Below are 18,266 nucleotides of genomic sequence, written 5' to 3'. Positions count from 1 at the left end.
TTGACTTTGAGTTTGACCAAGTTTGACTTTAAGGGCATTTTGGGATTTTGATGGAATTGGTCACTTGGTGGATATAGGTATCGTGTAGAGAGCTAAGATTTGGAGTCGGCCCTCATCATTTCTGTTCAGCTGCGATGTGAGTTTTCCTCACTGTACTTGTGGGTCGAAGGCACCAAGGCCGGCCCATATGTTTGATAACCTAATATTCATTGATATGTTTAGTATGGATTGCATGCTAGTTTTGATATGCTAGTCTGGTAGATCAGTAGGACTACCTGTGATACTGTCTGTATGATTATCTGATTATATGTTTATCTGTTATATATCGACATATTGTGTGGGTTGGGTTGAGGTTGTACTGCTCCGTGCGGTAGCCAACAAACCCGAGAGCAATCCAGATATGAGATAAGGGTCGGGTAGGGTATGCCAGACTCATACTGAGGGCTCATGAGCATTCCGGATACGAGCTGAGGGCCGGGTAGCGCATGCCAGACTCGTACTGAGGGCTTGGTGTTATTCAGTGCGAGGACTAATCTGGTCAGGGAGCAAGCAATACATTAGTTGTGGGCCTCGAGGGCAAGCCATACTAATATTGTGGGCTCAGGGGTAATCTAGTCGTTTAGTTGTGGACCTATTGCATGTTGTTATTGTATATGTGTTAATTGCTTGTGCGTTGGTACTTTGGGGGAACTCACTAAGCTTTGGGCTTACAGTTTTGGGTTATGTTCCAGGTACCTCAGATGACCGCGGGAAGACGAAGGCGTGATCGTGCACCTCCTCGTGTTTTGGTTTATGATTTTGGGCAAACTCTGATATTATACATGTTTTGAAAACTATATTGTAAACAATGATGATTTGTGGCTTGTTTTAAAAGTTTAAATTTTTCATGATTTTATGGGTGTTACAATTAACTTTATGTAGGGTGACACTGTTACCCCCATATAGTAGGCTAGCATACAAGATGGGAGGTCATTACAGGATGATGGTCATGTACATATGTCTACCGTACATATATATAATTATATAGTATATATAACAATGCACCATCATATAATGACTACATCATTAAGGTGGCTTGGTCAAATTACCAAACCCCGCCATTAGTACTTAGATGTATGCAATTAGAGACACATGTTTCTATGTGTTTGAAGTCTTTGTGAGTAAATATGAAAAGGAAAGGAAGTACTCGTGTACGCCCACCCCCTGTGGACGAATTCATGGATAACAGTATTGATACCCTATATCATAAGCAAGATGGTTCAATATTATTTTCTTAGCATTACCTCATATGTGGGACACTGATGGAAGTTTTATGATTCTATACGTGGACATTGACGTAATTTGGTTAGACTGTGATGTAATTTTAATGTTTGTATGTTATCATTATGCAATAAACATTTACTTATGTTATTTACTCTCTTTTATGCATATGTTGATTTTCAATACATTATGTTATATGTATCCTTGCTTTTAGAGTGAAGGCTAGATGATACTCGTTGTAGATTAGTACAATTAGCTTTCAGTATAGATATAAAGGATTGGTGTGAGTTTGCTCCTTGAAGCCTTTATCCAGCTTGGTGTGAATGTGATACGGTATACTTTTGTTTAGATTACATGTATACATTATACTGAAATATACTCTACTAATATATCATGTCCAAAAATTATGCAACCATACATGCCCATAAATATAAAGACCTCTTATTGGTTTTTAGGGTTTTGGTTTATAGCTATGTATACATTATACCGAAATATACTCTTTCTAAGTCCTTCCCTCACCACCACCAGTCTAACCAGCTCCTCCTGAATGCCTCTCCGACATGCCTCCATGGAATGCCAACTTCCAAATACAGATTCCTCTCTGAAATACGATGTTCCGAAGAAAATGTCCATTTTGTAAAATCTCAAAAAGATTGATTATTTTTGCTAAAATTCTCGTTTATAAGGATTAGTTTAAGATAAATCAAATATCCTTCAAATTTTCTTCTATACCAACATTCCTATCCATTTGAAATTATCATATTCCTATCCATTTGAAATTATAATAAATATACAATTTTTTTTAAATAGTAGTTTAGGGCATTTGTCAGTATGAATATCAAAGAAAAATAGTAGGTTTTTTTTAGTTTAATTAATATCCCGATTAAACAAGATAAGAAATAGTGACTGGAATTGATGGAGATTTGTAAGACCATCCACATCGATGGCTTGCAAATGGTTTGCAAATGGTTTGCAAGGCCAAGTAGGTCATTATTTTATGCCACATAGGAGTGTTTCTTTCAAAACTTGAAAGGCTTGCAAAAGGATTATATTAGTATTTTAATCAAATAGCCATATCAAGATATTAAAAACAATTGAATTGATATATTATATTACCTTTATAATAAAATAATAATATCTAATCCATGTGTCTTGCAAACATTATACAGGTGGCCTTTACAAATATATTGCAAGACTACCACTGGTTGCTCTAAAGATAATTATCAAAAAGTCAACAGAAAACTAAATTAATGCAGCTAAAAGTAAAAGATAATTATTCTCCCTAATTATTATTTGAGTAGGTAACTTAACTTTATGATGCTATAGAATATAGATAATAGATTTGAATTATTGTTGTGAAGAAATAATGTAGCGTCTTAAAAGCATCTTTTATGTTGTTTTTGTTCATCGACTTATTATCATTTCTGCAATAAGAATATATTGAAAAAGACAAAGTAAAACAACATAACTATCAATTTTGTTCAAGATCTAATTGCATTCAAGGAATGATCATAATCATAATCATAACCCCACCACTTTCGCCTCAAGTGATTGTGTCAAAACTCGATATAATCTGAACCTATTCGTCAAAATTCATCAAATTCCTGTCATTTTTTCTTAATTTCCCCGATCTAACCCTTGAATTCTCAACCCCTCATCGACAGAATTCAAGCATCCATCTCCAGGTTAAGTATTTCAATCTTATGATCATCTTCTTGATCATGATTCAAGAACCTTTGAGCATCCAATTGATCTTGGATTTGATGAATTCTCTAGCTGCATAATCGAACTGTGCAAGCTACTGCTTGTGCCCAATATTTGAGCCTTGCTTTCACATCCTCAGGATGATCACCTACACCAAAATCCCAAATCAAGTTTAATTATGTTAGAATCAAGAAATCATTGTATGAATTCAAACACCCATTTGAATGATACAATTAAATGACATTTTGAAAACACTCACCAGGGCTAGAAATCTTCCAATTAGCAATCGGAGGTGGGGAAATGGTCTCCTCGACCACCGCCGACGATGGAGACTCCGGCGACTTCTGCTGGTCATCAAGAAATTTTTGACTCATTGAATAACACAATTCCAGCGCCGGCAAAGTGTTGCAGAGTTCGGGAATTTCATCGTAACTAAAACCAAAACCCAAATCCAAACACCCTTTAAGTTCATCAAGATCTTCATCCGTTAAGCTCTTAGCTCTCACGAGTTCATCTTCATCGGATGTCTCCACATACCCTTCAAGAAAGACCTGATTTTTCCTTTTGTAGATGTTGTTTTTGGGCCATGAATCTTGTTTCTTGAACAACCCAGATGGATTTTCGTGAACGAAGGTTGTTTGATCAGAAAATTCGTATTGATCTTCTTGAAAATTCGTCTCATATGAATAGCTCCCCATAGTGTTTCCTTTAGATTGTGGTTGCTTATGTGGATAAAAGTGGATATGTGAGGGAAGGGAGAGGGTTTTTATAGAAATGAAAAGTACACTAACTACCCCTCTGGTTTAATCATACGTATCACGTATGGCAACAAAAGACAAAAAAAAAGTTATGTACAAGTGTTCGAAAAGCATCGTTTTGTGTTTAATTGTTTATAAATAGAATATATTCCAACAAGATTTATATCTTGAAAATTCAGATATGTTTTGATTGTGGAATCATTGAGGTAATATTATTACTAGTTTTTATTTGTTTTGTTTATGGTTGTAATTATAATATTATTTTTTAATAAAACTATCTCTTAATAGAAAATTAATGTATTTTAATAAATAAACTTAATTTAAGTATTCTTCTATAGAAAACTTCTAAGCATAAGCCGAGTAGGAAACACATAAAAACTTATGTTATTAAAACATTATTTGGTGTCATCTGTACAAGTTTTCTGGATAACTGTGATATTCTTTTATTTCTATAAAATTTATTCGATAAATCGTGTGCAAAATATCTTTTATAGCCGAAGTAATGCAATCGTATATAAAACAAAATGGGTGTCGGAAAAGGTTAAGAGATGGGTCAAAATATTTCGGGTAGTGTTGATCTTAAAATATATCGTACTCGAAAAAATAAATGTATATCATATATAATTAATAAAATATATAATTATAATAAGTGCAACATATCATCAGGGCAACATAAGTTAAGAACACATATGATCTTAGGCCATCCTAAATGCTATTACTATGGTCTTCGTGGTCTAGGTGGCCAAGAACCACGACCGTGTACATCATCCCGGTGCCTCGTCGTGGGTTGTGGTCGTGGTAGTTCGTGAAGCCAAGAACTACGTAAAACGACCAATAAACTCATTTCCTCTTTTAACTCTACTTTGACCAATTAACAACTATTTTAATTTTAATTCTTTTATTAATTTTTATCTATATAAATACCACTACAAACCTTCTTATATTTCACACAATTCTTTCAATTTATTAACATTCACACATGTGTGTTGCAAGATCTTTCAAAAATCATGACTCCCAAAAGAATGAATTGGTCGGAAGAGGAAAAAGAGAAGTTAGCACTAGCATGGGTGTCGATGTCCAAAAAAGGAGATAGAAACCTCTAGAGATTTTTTGGGAAAAGTTCAAAGCATGTTCGAAGTTGTACGATACGAGGGTAAATTGTTGCGAGTTCAATGAAATTTACAACTTTGTTATAAACAACGTACACAAATGTGATATGGATCTGCTTAATGTGGTCATGCATCAATATGAAAACACAAACCACAAACGTTTTGCACATCTCAAAGTTTGACAAAACATGAAGAATTCCTCCAAATGGAATAACATTGTTTTTTAAAAAAAAAATAAGATTAAGGCTAGTTGTTTGTGTTTGAATTTTTTTTATGTTTTCTTCTATTTTATTTTAAGTTGTTGATTTTTTTCTATAAATAAATGTAATGTTGTTTTTAATTTAATGAAAACCTAGTTTAAAAAAAATATATGTGTTTATTGTATTTTTGAATTAAATTTAATTAAAAAAATGATGTGGAGTGGTGTGTTATTGGTAAGTATCTCACGGTTTTAGTGGTAAGATGTGGTGAGGAGGTGACATCCACCCTTATAGTAGTTAGTGGTGGATATTGTGGATGACCTTAGTGTGGAAGAAATGAGTCTTTCCCCTCTTTCATAAAGATGCACACACAAACCGGATCCAAGATTTAAAACTACTCCATCTAAAACAGTTTTGGTCAAAACCGGATCGTATTGCATCCGATCCACCGGATTATAACCATATCCTAATCCTATGGTTAGAATAGGATTTAATATCGGATCGTACCTCTCACTAACAGAAAAACAATCCATCTTAACATGCTTTGTTCATTCATGAAAGACAGGGTTGTTTGCAATGTGACGAGCAACCTGGTTGTCACAAAACAAAACTGTCGGAGAATCAATGACAACTTGCAGGTCCTTAAGAAGCTATCTAACCCATAAAATCTCACTCACGGTTGAGGCAATGGGTCGATATTCAGCTTCAGCAGAAGAACGAGACACAACTGATTGTTTCTTGGTTTTCCAAGAGATTGGAGCACTTCCAAGCATAAGAAGATAACATGTTCTTGATCGTCTCGTATATGGACATCCTAGCCAATCTAAATCACAAAAGGAAGTTAAAACAGGCTCTCCAACACGTGGCAAAAGAATGCCCTGTCCTGGTGTCCCTTTTAAATAATGTAGTACCCTGGTGACAGCTTGCATGTGACTAACTCGAGGGTCACTCACAAATTGACTCAAAACACTGACTGCATAAGTGACATCAGGACGAGTGGCTTGAAGATAGAGGATCTGGCCAACAAGTCTTCTATATATGCCAGCATCAATTCGATCTTCCTTTTCCCTTCGATCCAACTTTAAGTTCTGCTCAATAGGAAATGAGCTCGGTTTACATCCCAACATTCAACTGTCCTTGAGAATGTCCAAAATATACTTTCTTTGACTTAACACCAAGCCATCAGAAGTTTTTGCCACTTCTATACCAAGAAAGTAATTTAGTTGCCCAAGATCTTTAATACTAAAAACTTTATCAAGCTGTGGTTTTGTTTCTTTAATCTAATCAAGATCATTCCCTGCTATGATGACATCATCCACATAAATCAAGATGATAGTGTGAACCCCTTCTTGGTCTTGTAAGAATAAAGAATAATCTGCTTTGGATTGGCAAAAGTTTATACTCAAAAGAAACCTCGTGAACTTGCGATACCAGTTGCGAGAGGACTGTTTTAACCCGTAAAGTGACATGTGCAACCGAAAAACACGAGTATCACCTTCTTTAGTGAATCCTTGAGGAACTTTCTGTACACCTCTTCGTCTAAGTCTCCATGTAAGAAAGCGTTGTTGACGTCAAGTTGATGAACAAACCAATTCTTCTTTGCAACTATTGACAATAGAGTGCGCATAGTGACTAGCTTTGCCACCGGTGTAAAGTTGTCATGAAAGTCTACTACCTCCATATGTGTAAACCCCTTCGCCACTAGTCTAGCTTTGTATTGTTCCACCTCGCCATTTGGCTTGTATTTGATCTTATAAACCCACTTTGACTCAATAGCTCGTTTCCCTTTTGGGAGATTAGTGAGGGTCCAAATTTCATTTTTCTCCAAGGCTCGTATTTCTTGTTGCATGGCATGTCGCCACCTTTCATCCTGCGAAACTTGATTAAAGGGTCGAGGCTCATCATTTAAAGTGATGGCTGTCAAGTAAGCTTTATGATTTGTAGAAAAATTTCATAAAAGACAAAGTTAGGAAGAGGGTGTACCGTCGAGGTTCTCGATTGGAATTGGGCTATTGATGGTTGATCGAATGGGGTAGTATGACAACATAATCTTTGAATCTTTATGGCTGTGATTTCATTCTTTTTGTTCTTGTTAAGTTATGTCCTTCAGTTTCATCATTATTTGAATCTTGTTACGTAAGATCTGTGGTATGATTTTGTGTATTGGTTTCATCATGACTCGACTCCCCCTATTGAACATTTCCATTATTATGGTCATTTTGATCATCAACATGATCGTCGTGGATTGATACAGTCATGGGAATGGTATCCAAAGTTTCGTTAACAAGATATTCTTCACAACATGTATCGTTATGAAGTTTGGCCGGTTCATCATCTATATCATAGTGATCAAATTTTTCATACCTGAATGGAAGAGTGATTTCATGAAATAAAACATCCCTGCTAATGATAATTTTCTATGACTCAATATCATAGATTTTGTATCCTTTAGTCCCTTGTGGGTATCCTAAGACCACACCAATATTTCCCTTTTTCTCAAACTTGTCTCCTTTCGTATATGTATTCTTGTAGTAGGCTAAACAACCAAAAACTCTCATATGATCATATTGAGGCTTTTGGTTCCAAAAAATTTCATAAGGAGTTTTGTTTTTAATAACCTTAGATAGAAGCCTATTGATTATGTAGGTTGCAGTCAAGTTGCATTCCCCCCAAAATCTTTTTGGGATATTTGCTTCAAAACGAATGGCACGGGCTATCTCAAGCAAATGTCTATGCTATCTTTCAACCACACCGTTTTGCTGCGGTGTATGGGGACAAGTCGTTTCTAACAAGATTCCCTGTTCATTGTAGAATTGAAGCACATGATTAGAAGTAAACTCCCCACCATTGTAATATCCCAAAAATCAAGGATAAGAATTTCATTTTTATTATAATCAAGATGTAACTTGGTCCAAACATTTAAAAACATTTCTACTTAACACAATTATCAGAGTTGAATCCCAAAATTACGTATTGCGGAATACTCGCGTGTATGCGTTGCGATCAAGTCGGGCCCTTCTCTTCCGAACTGGAAGTACCTGAAACCAAACCACAAACTGTAAGCATGAAGCTTAGTGAGTTCCCCAAATACCACATATAACGCAAACATACTGTCAGGCATATATGGGTGCCCGACCTACCCTACCGAGCATATCTGGGTGCGCGAACTACCCTTGTCGGGCATATCTGGGTGCCCGACCTACCCTCCGGTTTATTTCAACCGGTTACGCGGTCTATTTCACCCCTACCACTACCACATAATATCACACATAAATCACATAATCATCAAGCAATACAGAAACAATGATAATTATCACACAGACAACCATCATATCATGCAATAAATAAGGGGCCGGCCTTGGTGCCTTCGACCGTAACTTTCACGAAGGGAGACTCACCTGATCAAAAGCACACATAAATCTCTACAAGATGTAGCCCAGAAATTAGCCACACTCGGTTCATCCTCAAAGTAAATTAAATCATCAATAATATATATATTCACTTTATCGTGCCACGAATGAATAACTCCTAGAGTCACCCTCGATCGCCAGATGTTCCTGTAACGCCTGGTTCCTGGTATGCATTTAACTTTATTATTTTATTCATTTTAGAAGGGATACTCGATGAGTTGGTGGCCCTAACTCATCGAGTGGAAGGCAGAATATGCGTGGGTTTTAAGTGAGCTACTCGACGAGTCGAATTCCTGACTCGACGAGTAGGACAGTCTGGATGAAACCCTAATCTTTAGGGCTTGCACCCTATTTAAGCATCATATCTGGCCTCCATCCCAGCCTCCATCACCTCCAAACCCTAATCTCGAAACCCTGATCAACCTTGAGTGATCTTGAGTTATTTCTTTGTCATTGTTGTGATTTAAAGCTAGAAGAAGGAAGCAAAGGCTTGGAGTTGCAGAAGGAAGGTTGAAGATCCAAAGCTAAGGACTCATTTCTGACTTGATAGAGGTATAAAGCTTATACCTTGGCTTCTATTCACTTAGATCTTCATTTGAGCTTGTATGTTGTCATTTTTGGGCCATTTCCAAGGTCATTCCGAGATTTGAACTCTTGGGGATGTAAGGACTTCAGATATAGGTACTCTTGAGCTTTAGGAGCTCAAAGTTGCCACTTTTATTCAGCCATGGCCCTATTCCATGACTTAGACCTCTATTTTAGATTATATTGGGTGTTTTAGCTTCATATCACCATGCATGCACCTAAAGTTAGCAACTTTACGTGTAATGCTAGTCTAAGGAGTCCAGATATATGAGTTGGAAGCATTAAAATTGATTAGAATCGACTGTATGGAATTGACACATGGGGTACTCAGCGAGGTGTTCTTACGACTCGATGAGTCGGGTCGCGAACCTCAAACCCCTTTTCTGGTTTGAGTGAAATCATTGAGTCTAGAAGATGACTCAGTGAGTTGGGCAAGATTAGGACCCGAAAACTGAAGAACTCGACGAGTTAAAGTCGTTATGTCTCGACTATCTGACAGGAAGAACTCGACGAGTTTGTTAAAGGACTCGCCGAGTTGACTCAGTTGACCACGAGACTGAGTAGTACATGAACTCGCCGAGTTGGGAGATAACTCGACGAGTTGTGGTTGACTGGGAGTTGACCTTGACCTTGACTTTGACCTGGATGTTGACTTTGACCAAGGGTAAAATGGACATTTTACCCTGAGAAGGATTATCAGGTTTTTGATTATGTGTATTATGTAGTTGATAGTCGGGGAGTCGCCGGAGCAGTAGTCAGAGATTCTTCACTCGAGTTTCAGCAGTCAGCCTTACGAGGTGAGTTTTCTCCTGTAGGAACGGGTCTATGGCCACAATGCCGGCCCGTTTAGTTGTTAGTAGTTTCGGGCTACGGTCCGATGTCGGGCATGGCCCGATGTAGGTTATATGCTTTCCGGATTACGATCTGATGTCGGGGCAGTCCCGAGGAATGTTTATGTATGTTTGATGCCTTTGTGATTCTTGCATGTTATGTGTTATGTGTTTCGGGCTTCAGTCCGATGCCGGGGCAAGCCCGATGTATGTTAGCCTATATGTTATGTGTTATGTGTTCCGGACTCCGGTCCGATGTCGGGGCAAGCCCGATGAATGTTTATATGCTCATGTTATATACTTATGTTATTTGTTATGCTATGTTGTATGTATGCCGGGGCAAGCCCGATGTCGGGGCAAGCCCAATGTCGGATGAGGTCCGATGCCCGATGCGGTCGAATGCTGGGCGGGGCCCGATACCGGGTAAGCCGATGTCGGGTTCGTCCCGATGTAGCTGGGTGGTTTCCCAAGGTTATGATATATGTTATGTGTATGGTATGTGGTAGTTTGGGGAGACTCACTAAGCTTCATGCTTACAGTTTTTAGTTTTGGTTTCAAGTACTTCCACTAACAATGGGAAGGGCTCAGGATGATCGCATGGCACACACCACAGTTTTAGCATGGGATTCTTAGACTCTGATATTTTTACATGATTTTGATACAGTATTCGATATGATTTTTTTGAGATACATGATTTATGGTTTTACTATATGATGATGGTTAAATTATGGTTTTATTAATGATTTTAAAAAGAAATTTTCGGTCTGTATTTTTAGGATGTTTCAAGTTGGTATCAGAGCCTTGGTTTGAGGGATTCGGGCACACTCTCGGGTGTGTCTGAACTCAAACTAAGGACATGGTATGGAAATTTTCAAAAGAAAACCATTTTTACAAAAAGAACTTTTGAAAGAGAAAAGGATCTCTCATTCGAACCGTTGTAGGGTAGGATCTCTCATTCGAAGAATTATCTAGTCTTAGTGATATGTAATGGTATTCACGAGCTAGTTAGGGGAGATAGCAGGGACTTCTTATGCAGCTGATGGCGGAGAGTGGGTTGGTGATTACCCTAGGGCAAGCCTAGGATGAGTTAGCATGAGATCAATAGTAGTAGTAGAAGGGACTTGGTGGAGTCGAGGCAGTTCTTGAGAAAAGTACGGATAGATGTGGAAGGTAGTATGGGCCCGTACTACTGAAAGCAGAGGATCCATACTTGAATCAAGGAAGGCTGAGATGAATCCAGGAAACTTGTAGTATGTTAGATCCCTCGAGATATAATGAGTATACTGATGTTTGTTATGGTGTATTTTCAATATGGTGACGCTACGCACTAGGCCAGTTGGCACTTCAGGCACTGGTGAGGGATCAGGCTCGGGCTCTGGATCTGGGTTGATGGATGAGCAGACAAGGGAATTTATTTCGTCTGAGATCACACGCATCATTCTAGATCAGACTCCTGTGATATTTGGATCGGTCAAGGAGGGTATTTTGGAGCTTCTGGATGAGAAGCTGAGCGCGTTCCGTACTGAGGTGGCGGCCATGATGGGGTCGCGCATACTGACTTTTTGGGAGTTCAGGGCGTGTGGAGCTCTCGACTACCATGAGGCACGGGATCCTATTGCTAGCACCAGATGGTTGGCGGACGTTGCCAACATGTTCCGCACCAGCAGATGTCCCGAGGGGGACAAGGTTAGACTTGCGTCCTGTCTTCTGAAGGAAAGGGCACGCGACTGGTGGGAGGAGGTTGGGAGAGCCATTGGGGATGATTCAGTTTTAGATGCTATGACCTGGAGTGATTTCTCGACCAGGTTCAGAGCCGAGTTTACACCTGTGATTGAGGTGATGGGTTTTGAGCATTCTAACACTCATATGGTGTACATGCAACCCTAAATACCTTGGATCTATGTTTTCTTTATTATACATGCAAATATCAATTTTACAAGGTATTGTTCTAACTAGCATAATATAAAGTACATATAATATAAAAACTAGTAGAATTACATACCTCTTGTTTGGTGCTTGATTCCATGGAGCTTAAGAGCCTAGTGCCCCAAGTGTGACACCTCAAATGGTTCACACAACACCATGAACATTTGGAATAACCATGAGAGAAGATATTAGTCTTATATCTCTATGAAATCGGCTTGCCCTCTATACAATACACTAGTACCGATTTTACCAACTAATGGGGTCTTTATATAGTGGCACATTAGGGTTACACCATGTAACCCATGACTTAACCCATTCCTTATGCTCCATGGGTTTTAACCTCCATGGAGTATCCATGGGCCACCACATGGGTTAAACCCAACATAAGGAATCATGGATCATGAGCCCACATATATAAGAATCTATGATTTACACAATCAATCCCCATATATTTATTTAGTTTCTTTTGATCACTAAATTAATTCCAAATTAATTCTTGATCAATACTAATTAAATAATATGATTTCATATTAATATATTAGAACTTATAATATATTAATATGTCACAAATATCTTCTTCTCATTAAAAGGTCTACCCAAATGTTCCGATGCCATGCAACCCAAATGGACCATGCCGGGTCGGGTCAAGTATATACCAATTATAGTTATGGACTTAGACACTAATCCAACAGTGTCCCACTTGGATAAGTCTAATAACTATTATTGCAAGTACGCCTTCACAACCCGACCAGCAATCGTAGCTCTTAAAAGCTGCTGCCGAACTCTGAACAAATCAATGACGCGTCCATTAGATAAGTGATCATATATTCCTCCATTCTAGATATCATATGGACTGAGACATGGACTATAATCATTCTCTCTGTCCATCTATTGTTTCCCGATTTCCGATTTATGACAACTGACTAACTGAACAAATCAAATCAGTCCAGGCCCGGCCGAGCACTTACGTTTTGTCATCACTAAATCATCGAGGGGCCCATAGATATCGCTTTTATCCCGAAGGTAAAAGGAATGGATAAACTTCGACTCATATGCTTGTACTGACTACTTGTTGAATCATACACAAATGCACGTTTTATAACATCGAGTTACCAATGCGTTTACGTGCAATCAATGTATAACCAACTCATAGTCAACAAATCATATCTCTAGGTTTGAAGAATATAAGATATTATCGTCTCATGATTCACTCGTGATAAAATCCATGAAGTGTTTCAAATGAGCGTGGGTTGAATCCAATACTCAGAACTTATGAGCACTCATGAATGTTGTAGCAACCATTGCTATGTCTAATGCACATTAGACAAATCATACAAGCCAAATTCATCACAGTCTTGATTCATATCTACTTCCAACATATGACCGACTGTGGATGGTTTGAATAACTTAGTCATTCGGAAGAATGACCTAGTTATTCTGGAAGTCAAAACATGCAAAGTGAAACACAAAAATAATACTAATCCTGTATGGCCCCAACACTTTGAGTGTAAATAAAAACCCTTTTATCTAACCACCATATTGATTACTCATTATTCATGTTTCGATTAATCAACTTAATACTTGAATTGAAACAACAATGATGCCATGCTCTAAGCATGCACACTATGTTCGTCCAAACAGTAGCTATGCCATACTCCAAGTATGCACACTATGTTTACATGTGGTCTTCTCTTTGTGAAACAGATCGATTGACAATATTTCAATGATGCTCATTTCACAATCCCAAATCCTTTACAATAAATGTAAGAACACCAAGTTCTTGTCATTTACCGTAATCTTGTTAGATTCTAAACTTATATGCAATGATCCTCTTGTAATGAATATGCACACAAGTCACAAAGACTTGGCAACAAACATTACAAAGCATTCCAATGGAGATCAATTCCATGGAAACAAAGTCTCAAATTCAAAGTACATTCCTTTGAACATCCTTCTTGCATTAAGTTCTCTAATCTTACACAGATTCAAAGAATAACTTCCACCTATGGAAACAATTCCATATTACCATTTTGACTATCACTTCTGAACAAGAGTTGCCTCTTTTCAAAATATGTCAACATGGTCCTTCTAATTGTCCATGAGCAACCAATCTTTGGTAAACCTCAGATTGTCCTCGACAATTTGCTTAATCATTTTAGTCATTTCCAGTTCTATTCCTTTTCCCCTCTTAATGCCCTAAGCATTAGGAAAATTTAGAATGGATGAATATTATAGCACATTCAATCGATCCTATATCCGAAGCATATGGGACACGATTCATGCTATAAAAGATTTTATTTGCCATGTTCTCATAATTTGAACTATGAAGAGGTATGTCGTAATCATAATCGAAATTTTGAGAACGCAACATATACAGAATTTCCTTATGTTGAACCATTCCAACATAACATTCATATATATCCTTGACTAAAGTTGATTAAAATCTCAATCTAAGCTGGTAGAATTGGAATGAAGTATAAAATCCTCTCCCTTAATTTAGGGAAACAACTTTTCAAAGCGAATTGAAACTTTTGTTTTCTATAATTAACATTGCTAACTTGCAACATAATCATCATGCTCCCACTAGCATAATGATTATTATCTTACTAGCATAACACTTATGCTCCCACTAGCTTTGACATGTACTCAGAAATCAGCTGGACTTCTAGAAAAACAATACATTATTGACTTTCTTACCAAAGTTCAGATTTCTGATACAAGATGCTTTGATAAGACTTTATCAAAATCATACACCTTTCCTTAGATAGCTCACTTGTGTGTCTAAACAATTATGAAGAGGGATGCCGTAATCATAATGTTTAGACCTTTTGTCATTCTCACAATTGCTATCTACTTAAAATCTACTTAGTGAAAGAGTTTCCTCACCATCATTTTCATGAATCGGAGAGAAACCTTATGACACTTAGATTTTATGGTGTAAGTGTTCCTATCCATACGAATTTGTCATAATCATAATCACAAGACAAGGTTAGTGGCAAATCCAAACACATATGGACTGAACTTGTTCAATCTTAATTTCTTGCCACCCGGCAGCACAAGGGCCTACCATTGCTTCCAGGTTTTATGCAACCATTTGAGAACTCTCAGAACTCATATGCAAAGCCAACTTTAACTGGAATGGGCACAGAAATATGATATGTCAACACGATAGGTTACAAACCTCAAGTCGTGGGCTAGTGATTAACAAATATCTTGATTAGTTCTTGAACCTATCTTAAGATCTTTTAGACTCCCACTGTCCTCTTGACATATAAGACTCTCTTGCCAAATATTCAAGAGATAGTGCGGATTCTTTTACAAACACTTCACACAATTGGCCTTAGTTGGTCTTTGTTTTATCCAAAACATCACAACTTACCAATTTCAAATGTACAAGAGTAAGAAAACATTATACTCTACATTTGACAAGTGTTTTAAACCTTTCTTAATATTATGTCACTCAACGCTCAATCTCGGAGTATGACTCTAAGATTTTATTTTGGAACGAAGTATGATTTATCCTTTGATTTAACCATTTCCACAATTCACGATTCCTCTCCTTAGCCACCAAATGCACTAAGGTGTCCTTAGAGGATCAATTGTGATATGGTTCCATAATCACTAAGATAATCATAAAACAAGATACACAAGTACTCTCCCATCTCTTCAGATTGGAGAAACTTTTATCTTTCTGCCTTATTTGATTCTTCTTATTCAACCTTTGTGGTGGACCTGACTAGTACACAACCTAATGTACCCGATCCTTTAGTCCTTCGCTTGACTCACATACGAATGTGAACAAGGAATTAGTCTTAATTTACCAAAGATGAAAAATCTCATTCATCACACAATACAACTTGCATGATTCCAAGTTTCTATCCAACTGAAACTTGGGTGATGAGAATCTTTCATTATTTGATAAATTATGACACTACCACAAACGAAAGAATCAAATTCATTTTCCAATATTGCTTATCAATGGAAACATATAAACAACGGTTTTTCACAAATGCCTTTGTAAGGATACTTAAAATAAATAAAATCAAAAATTTTCTTTTATTTTAAAAACTTGCGGAAAAACTTATCCTTACAATGCAAATTCATATGAAAACTTTGTTGTTATCTATTCCTAAACAATATCTCATAACTCTTATGCAGTGGCTCAAAATTCTGGTCATCGAACCATGCGATCAGAATCAGCACACCTTTTCTTTAAGCTTCCTTTGATTCTTCAAAAACATCAAAATCTAATTACATTACATCATGTATTAAGAATCTCCAAAAGAGACTTAATAGAGTTAGATAACTGACTTTACCTGAAGTAGAGTCAAACTTTTGACTTTACCATCCTTATAAGGTTTCAGGTAAATTCGGCAGCTTCGCAACCAATGCCCCTTTCCTTTGGCAATAGGCACATATGGACTCTTTGGGAATGGTACATGGGACTATCTCAGACTTAGCCTTTCTCTTTACCATTTGGTCAACCGAGTTGACTATGGCCGATCCTTTTCCATTGGGAAGAGAAAGTTTTTCTGGATTTCCAGTGTTACCATTGTCAATGTCCATGAAGTTTTGGGAAGTCGATCTTCTAATCAAATTTGCTTTACCAGTATTCCAAATCATTGCTGATTTAGCAGCACCAAGCAAATAGATAAGATCATTAAAGGGTCATGTCGCAATCTATCATCAGGGAGTGACTGAAGAACCAAGCCAACAACCAGCTACCTCGAGACTTCGACACCCGACTCTCCCAGCTTGTCAATATGTGACTTAATCTCCAAGACCTAAGCACATATAGACTTTGTTTGCCAATAGGGATTGAGTGACTTAGAACTTATCAAGTCTTGAAACTTGTGGGATAGGGAGATTTATTGGAGGAGGTGGAGGAAATGAAGTATGATTTCCAGTCCCATTAGTGCTCAATAAAGGGATTAGTCTTTCACCTTGATTGCCTTTTGGGATATCATCTTCATTAGGAAGCTTGTTCCTAAAGATTTGGGAAGACCATAGTTGTCTAAACTAGACATCTATAAGGGAGAAATTCAAGTTAGTTGATTTAAAGTCCTTAATATAACACCCAATTTGAAATATTAAGGCTAGGATCCAACAACCTATTTATAACTGGAAGAGGGATGCCGTAATCCGAGTTATAAAATAGTTGAAGGTAGGTAAATGACGATTTATCAATTTCCACCATGAAAAACGAAATATAATTAAGTTTTAATTGGATTTGAAACTCCTAGATCTTTTGAGATACATTGAACTTTCAATGGCATGTTTGAATCTCGATTGTGCCCTCTCAAGTTTGTGACTGGGATGCCGAGGATCACAAACAAGGTGTGAATAACCATGCAAATTAACTTGGTACCCTTAACTTTATCACCTAATCGATGTGCCGGTTAACCACACACACTCCACCGATCTATAATAAAGTCAAGTTACCCTTTGCCACTCTTACTAGTCCTTATTAGTGTGTCGGTTAACCACACACGCTCCACTAACGACTTGGTAAGGTACAAAGTGTAATTTCATGGGTTAGCACCTTTTCACATTTTCCTAAGTAACTAAGATTGGGAATTTATAAGTGTTTAGTTACTTAGTATTTTTCATTATGCTTTTAATGAAGGGAGAATTATAGTCCTTTCCTACCCGTTCGGCTAACGACCCTCCACCAGTCAAGGAAACGGTGGGTGAGAGTGGACACCCATTAAACAACCATTTTATAGGCAGTAACCTTATACTCCCCTTATAGACCGGATTCGTGAATGAGGCCTACTAATGGTAAGATTGACTTTATCTTATACATATCTATATAATTAAAATTATAATAATAGTATAAGGGTGTATTTTAAACATTTAAAATACTTGGTGGTTTAATCTATTAATTAAACTATACTCTTAATTTAATTAAACTTAAACCATGTCTTTATGGAATTATTAACTCTTTTAATTAAGCACTTTAATTAATTTAATGAAGTCCATAAAGTTTGAATTTTAGCTTTTAAAATTCTAAGGGTTCAATTTGGAATTAAAGTATACATGAAGAGTAACTTTACAAATTCCAAAACTTGAGGGCAAGTTTTGAAACTATTCAAGACTTTTCATTTCATAACTTATGAGTTTAATGTACATTAAAATGAAGACTCTTCATTTTTATGTAACTCCTTATCTTTTAATGACATCTTTTAAAGAAGTGACTCTTTAACATCCATAACTTGAGGACAAGTTATGGAGTCATAATACTACTTAATGAAAAAGACTCTTCACTTTTATGTAACCTATGACACTTTTATGAGTTTTAAGATTCATAAATATGACTTTTCATATAACTTGAAGACAAGTTACATAAACATATTTTATGAACTAACTCTAGATTAATTTGGATCAAAAACCACTAAAACACAATTTTTTTCATTAATCTAAACTAACTCATAAATCAAGGAAACATAAAAAACTTTTGGTAATCCATAATTTGAGGACAAGT

At 36.9% G+C, this 18,266-nt stretch overlaps 1 protein-coding gene across 1 annotated transcript; it reads right to left on the bottom strand.

The window, feature by feature from the left end:
- Positions 1-2,681: 2,681 nt before the first annotated feature.
- Positions 2,682-3,714, bottom strand: LOC145159596 (uncharacterized). Its single transcript, XM_079078601.1, has 2 exons — positions 3,224-3,714; positions 2,682-3,112 (listed from the first exon to the last, which is right to left on the bottom strand). The coding sequence occupies exons 1-2, from the start codon at positions 3,660-3,662 to the stop codon at positions 3,033-3,035; spliced, it is 519 nt and encodes a 172-aa protein (XP_078934727.1). The 5' UTR covers positions 3,663-3,714; the 3' UTR covers positions 2,682-3,032.
- Between the last annotated feature and the right edge of the window lie 14,552 nt (positions 3,715-18,266).

This window comes from Lactuca virosa, chromosome 2, assembly GCF_052849685.1.
Source record: "Lactuca virosa cultivar CGN04683 chromosome 2, Lactuca_virosa_CGN04683_v6, whole genome shotgun sequence".
Taxonomy (NCBI): domain Eukaryota; kingdom Viridiplantae; phylum Streptophyta; class Magnoliopsida; order Asterales; family Asteraceae; genus Lactuca; species Lactuca virosa.
This window is presented reverse-complemented; position numbering and strand designations above follow the sequence as displayed.

What these genes read in the sequence shown, in the direction of transcription:
- LOC145159596 (XM_079078601.1), bottom strand. Translation starts at nt 3,662, where the DNA reads ATGGGGAGCTATTCATATGAGACGAATTTTCAAGAAGATCAATACGAA. An exon ending in TTGGAAGATTTCTAGCCCTG is followed by an intron (nt 3,113 to 3,223) that starts GTGAGTGTTTTC and finishes ATTTTGGTGTAG; the next exon opens with GTGATCATCCTGAGGATGTG.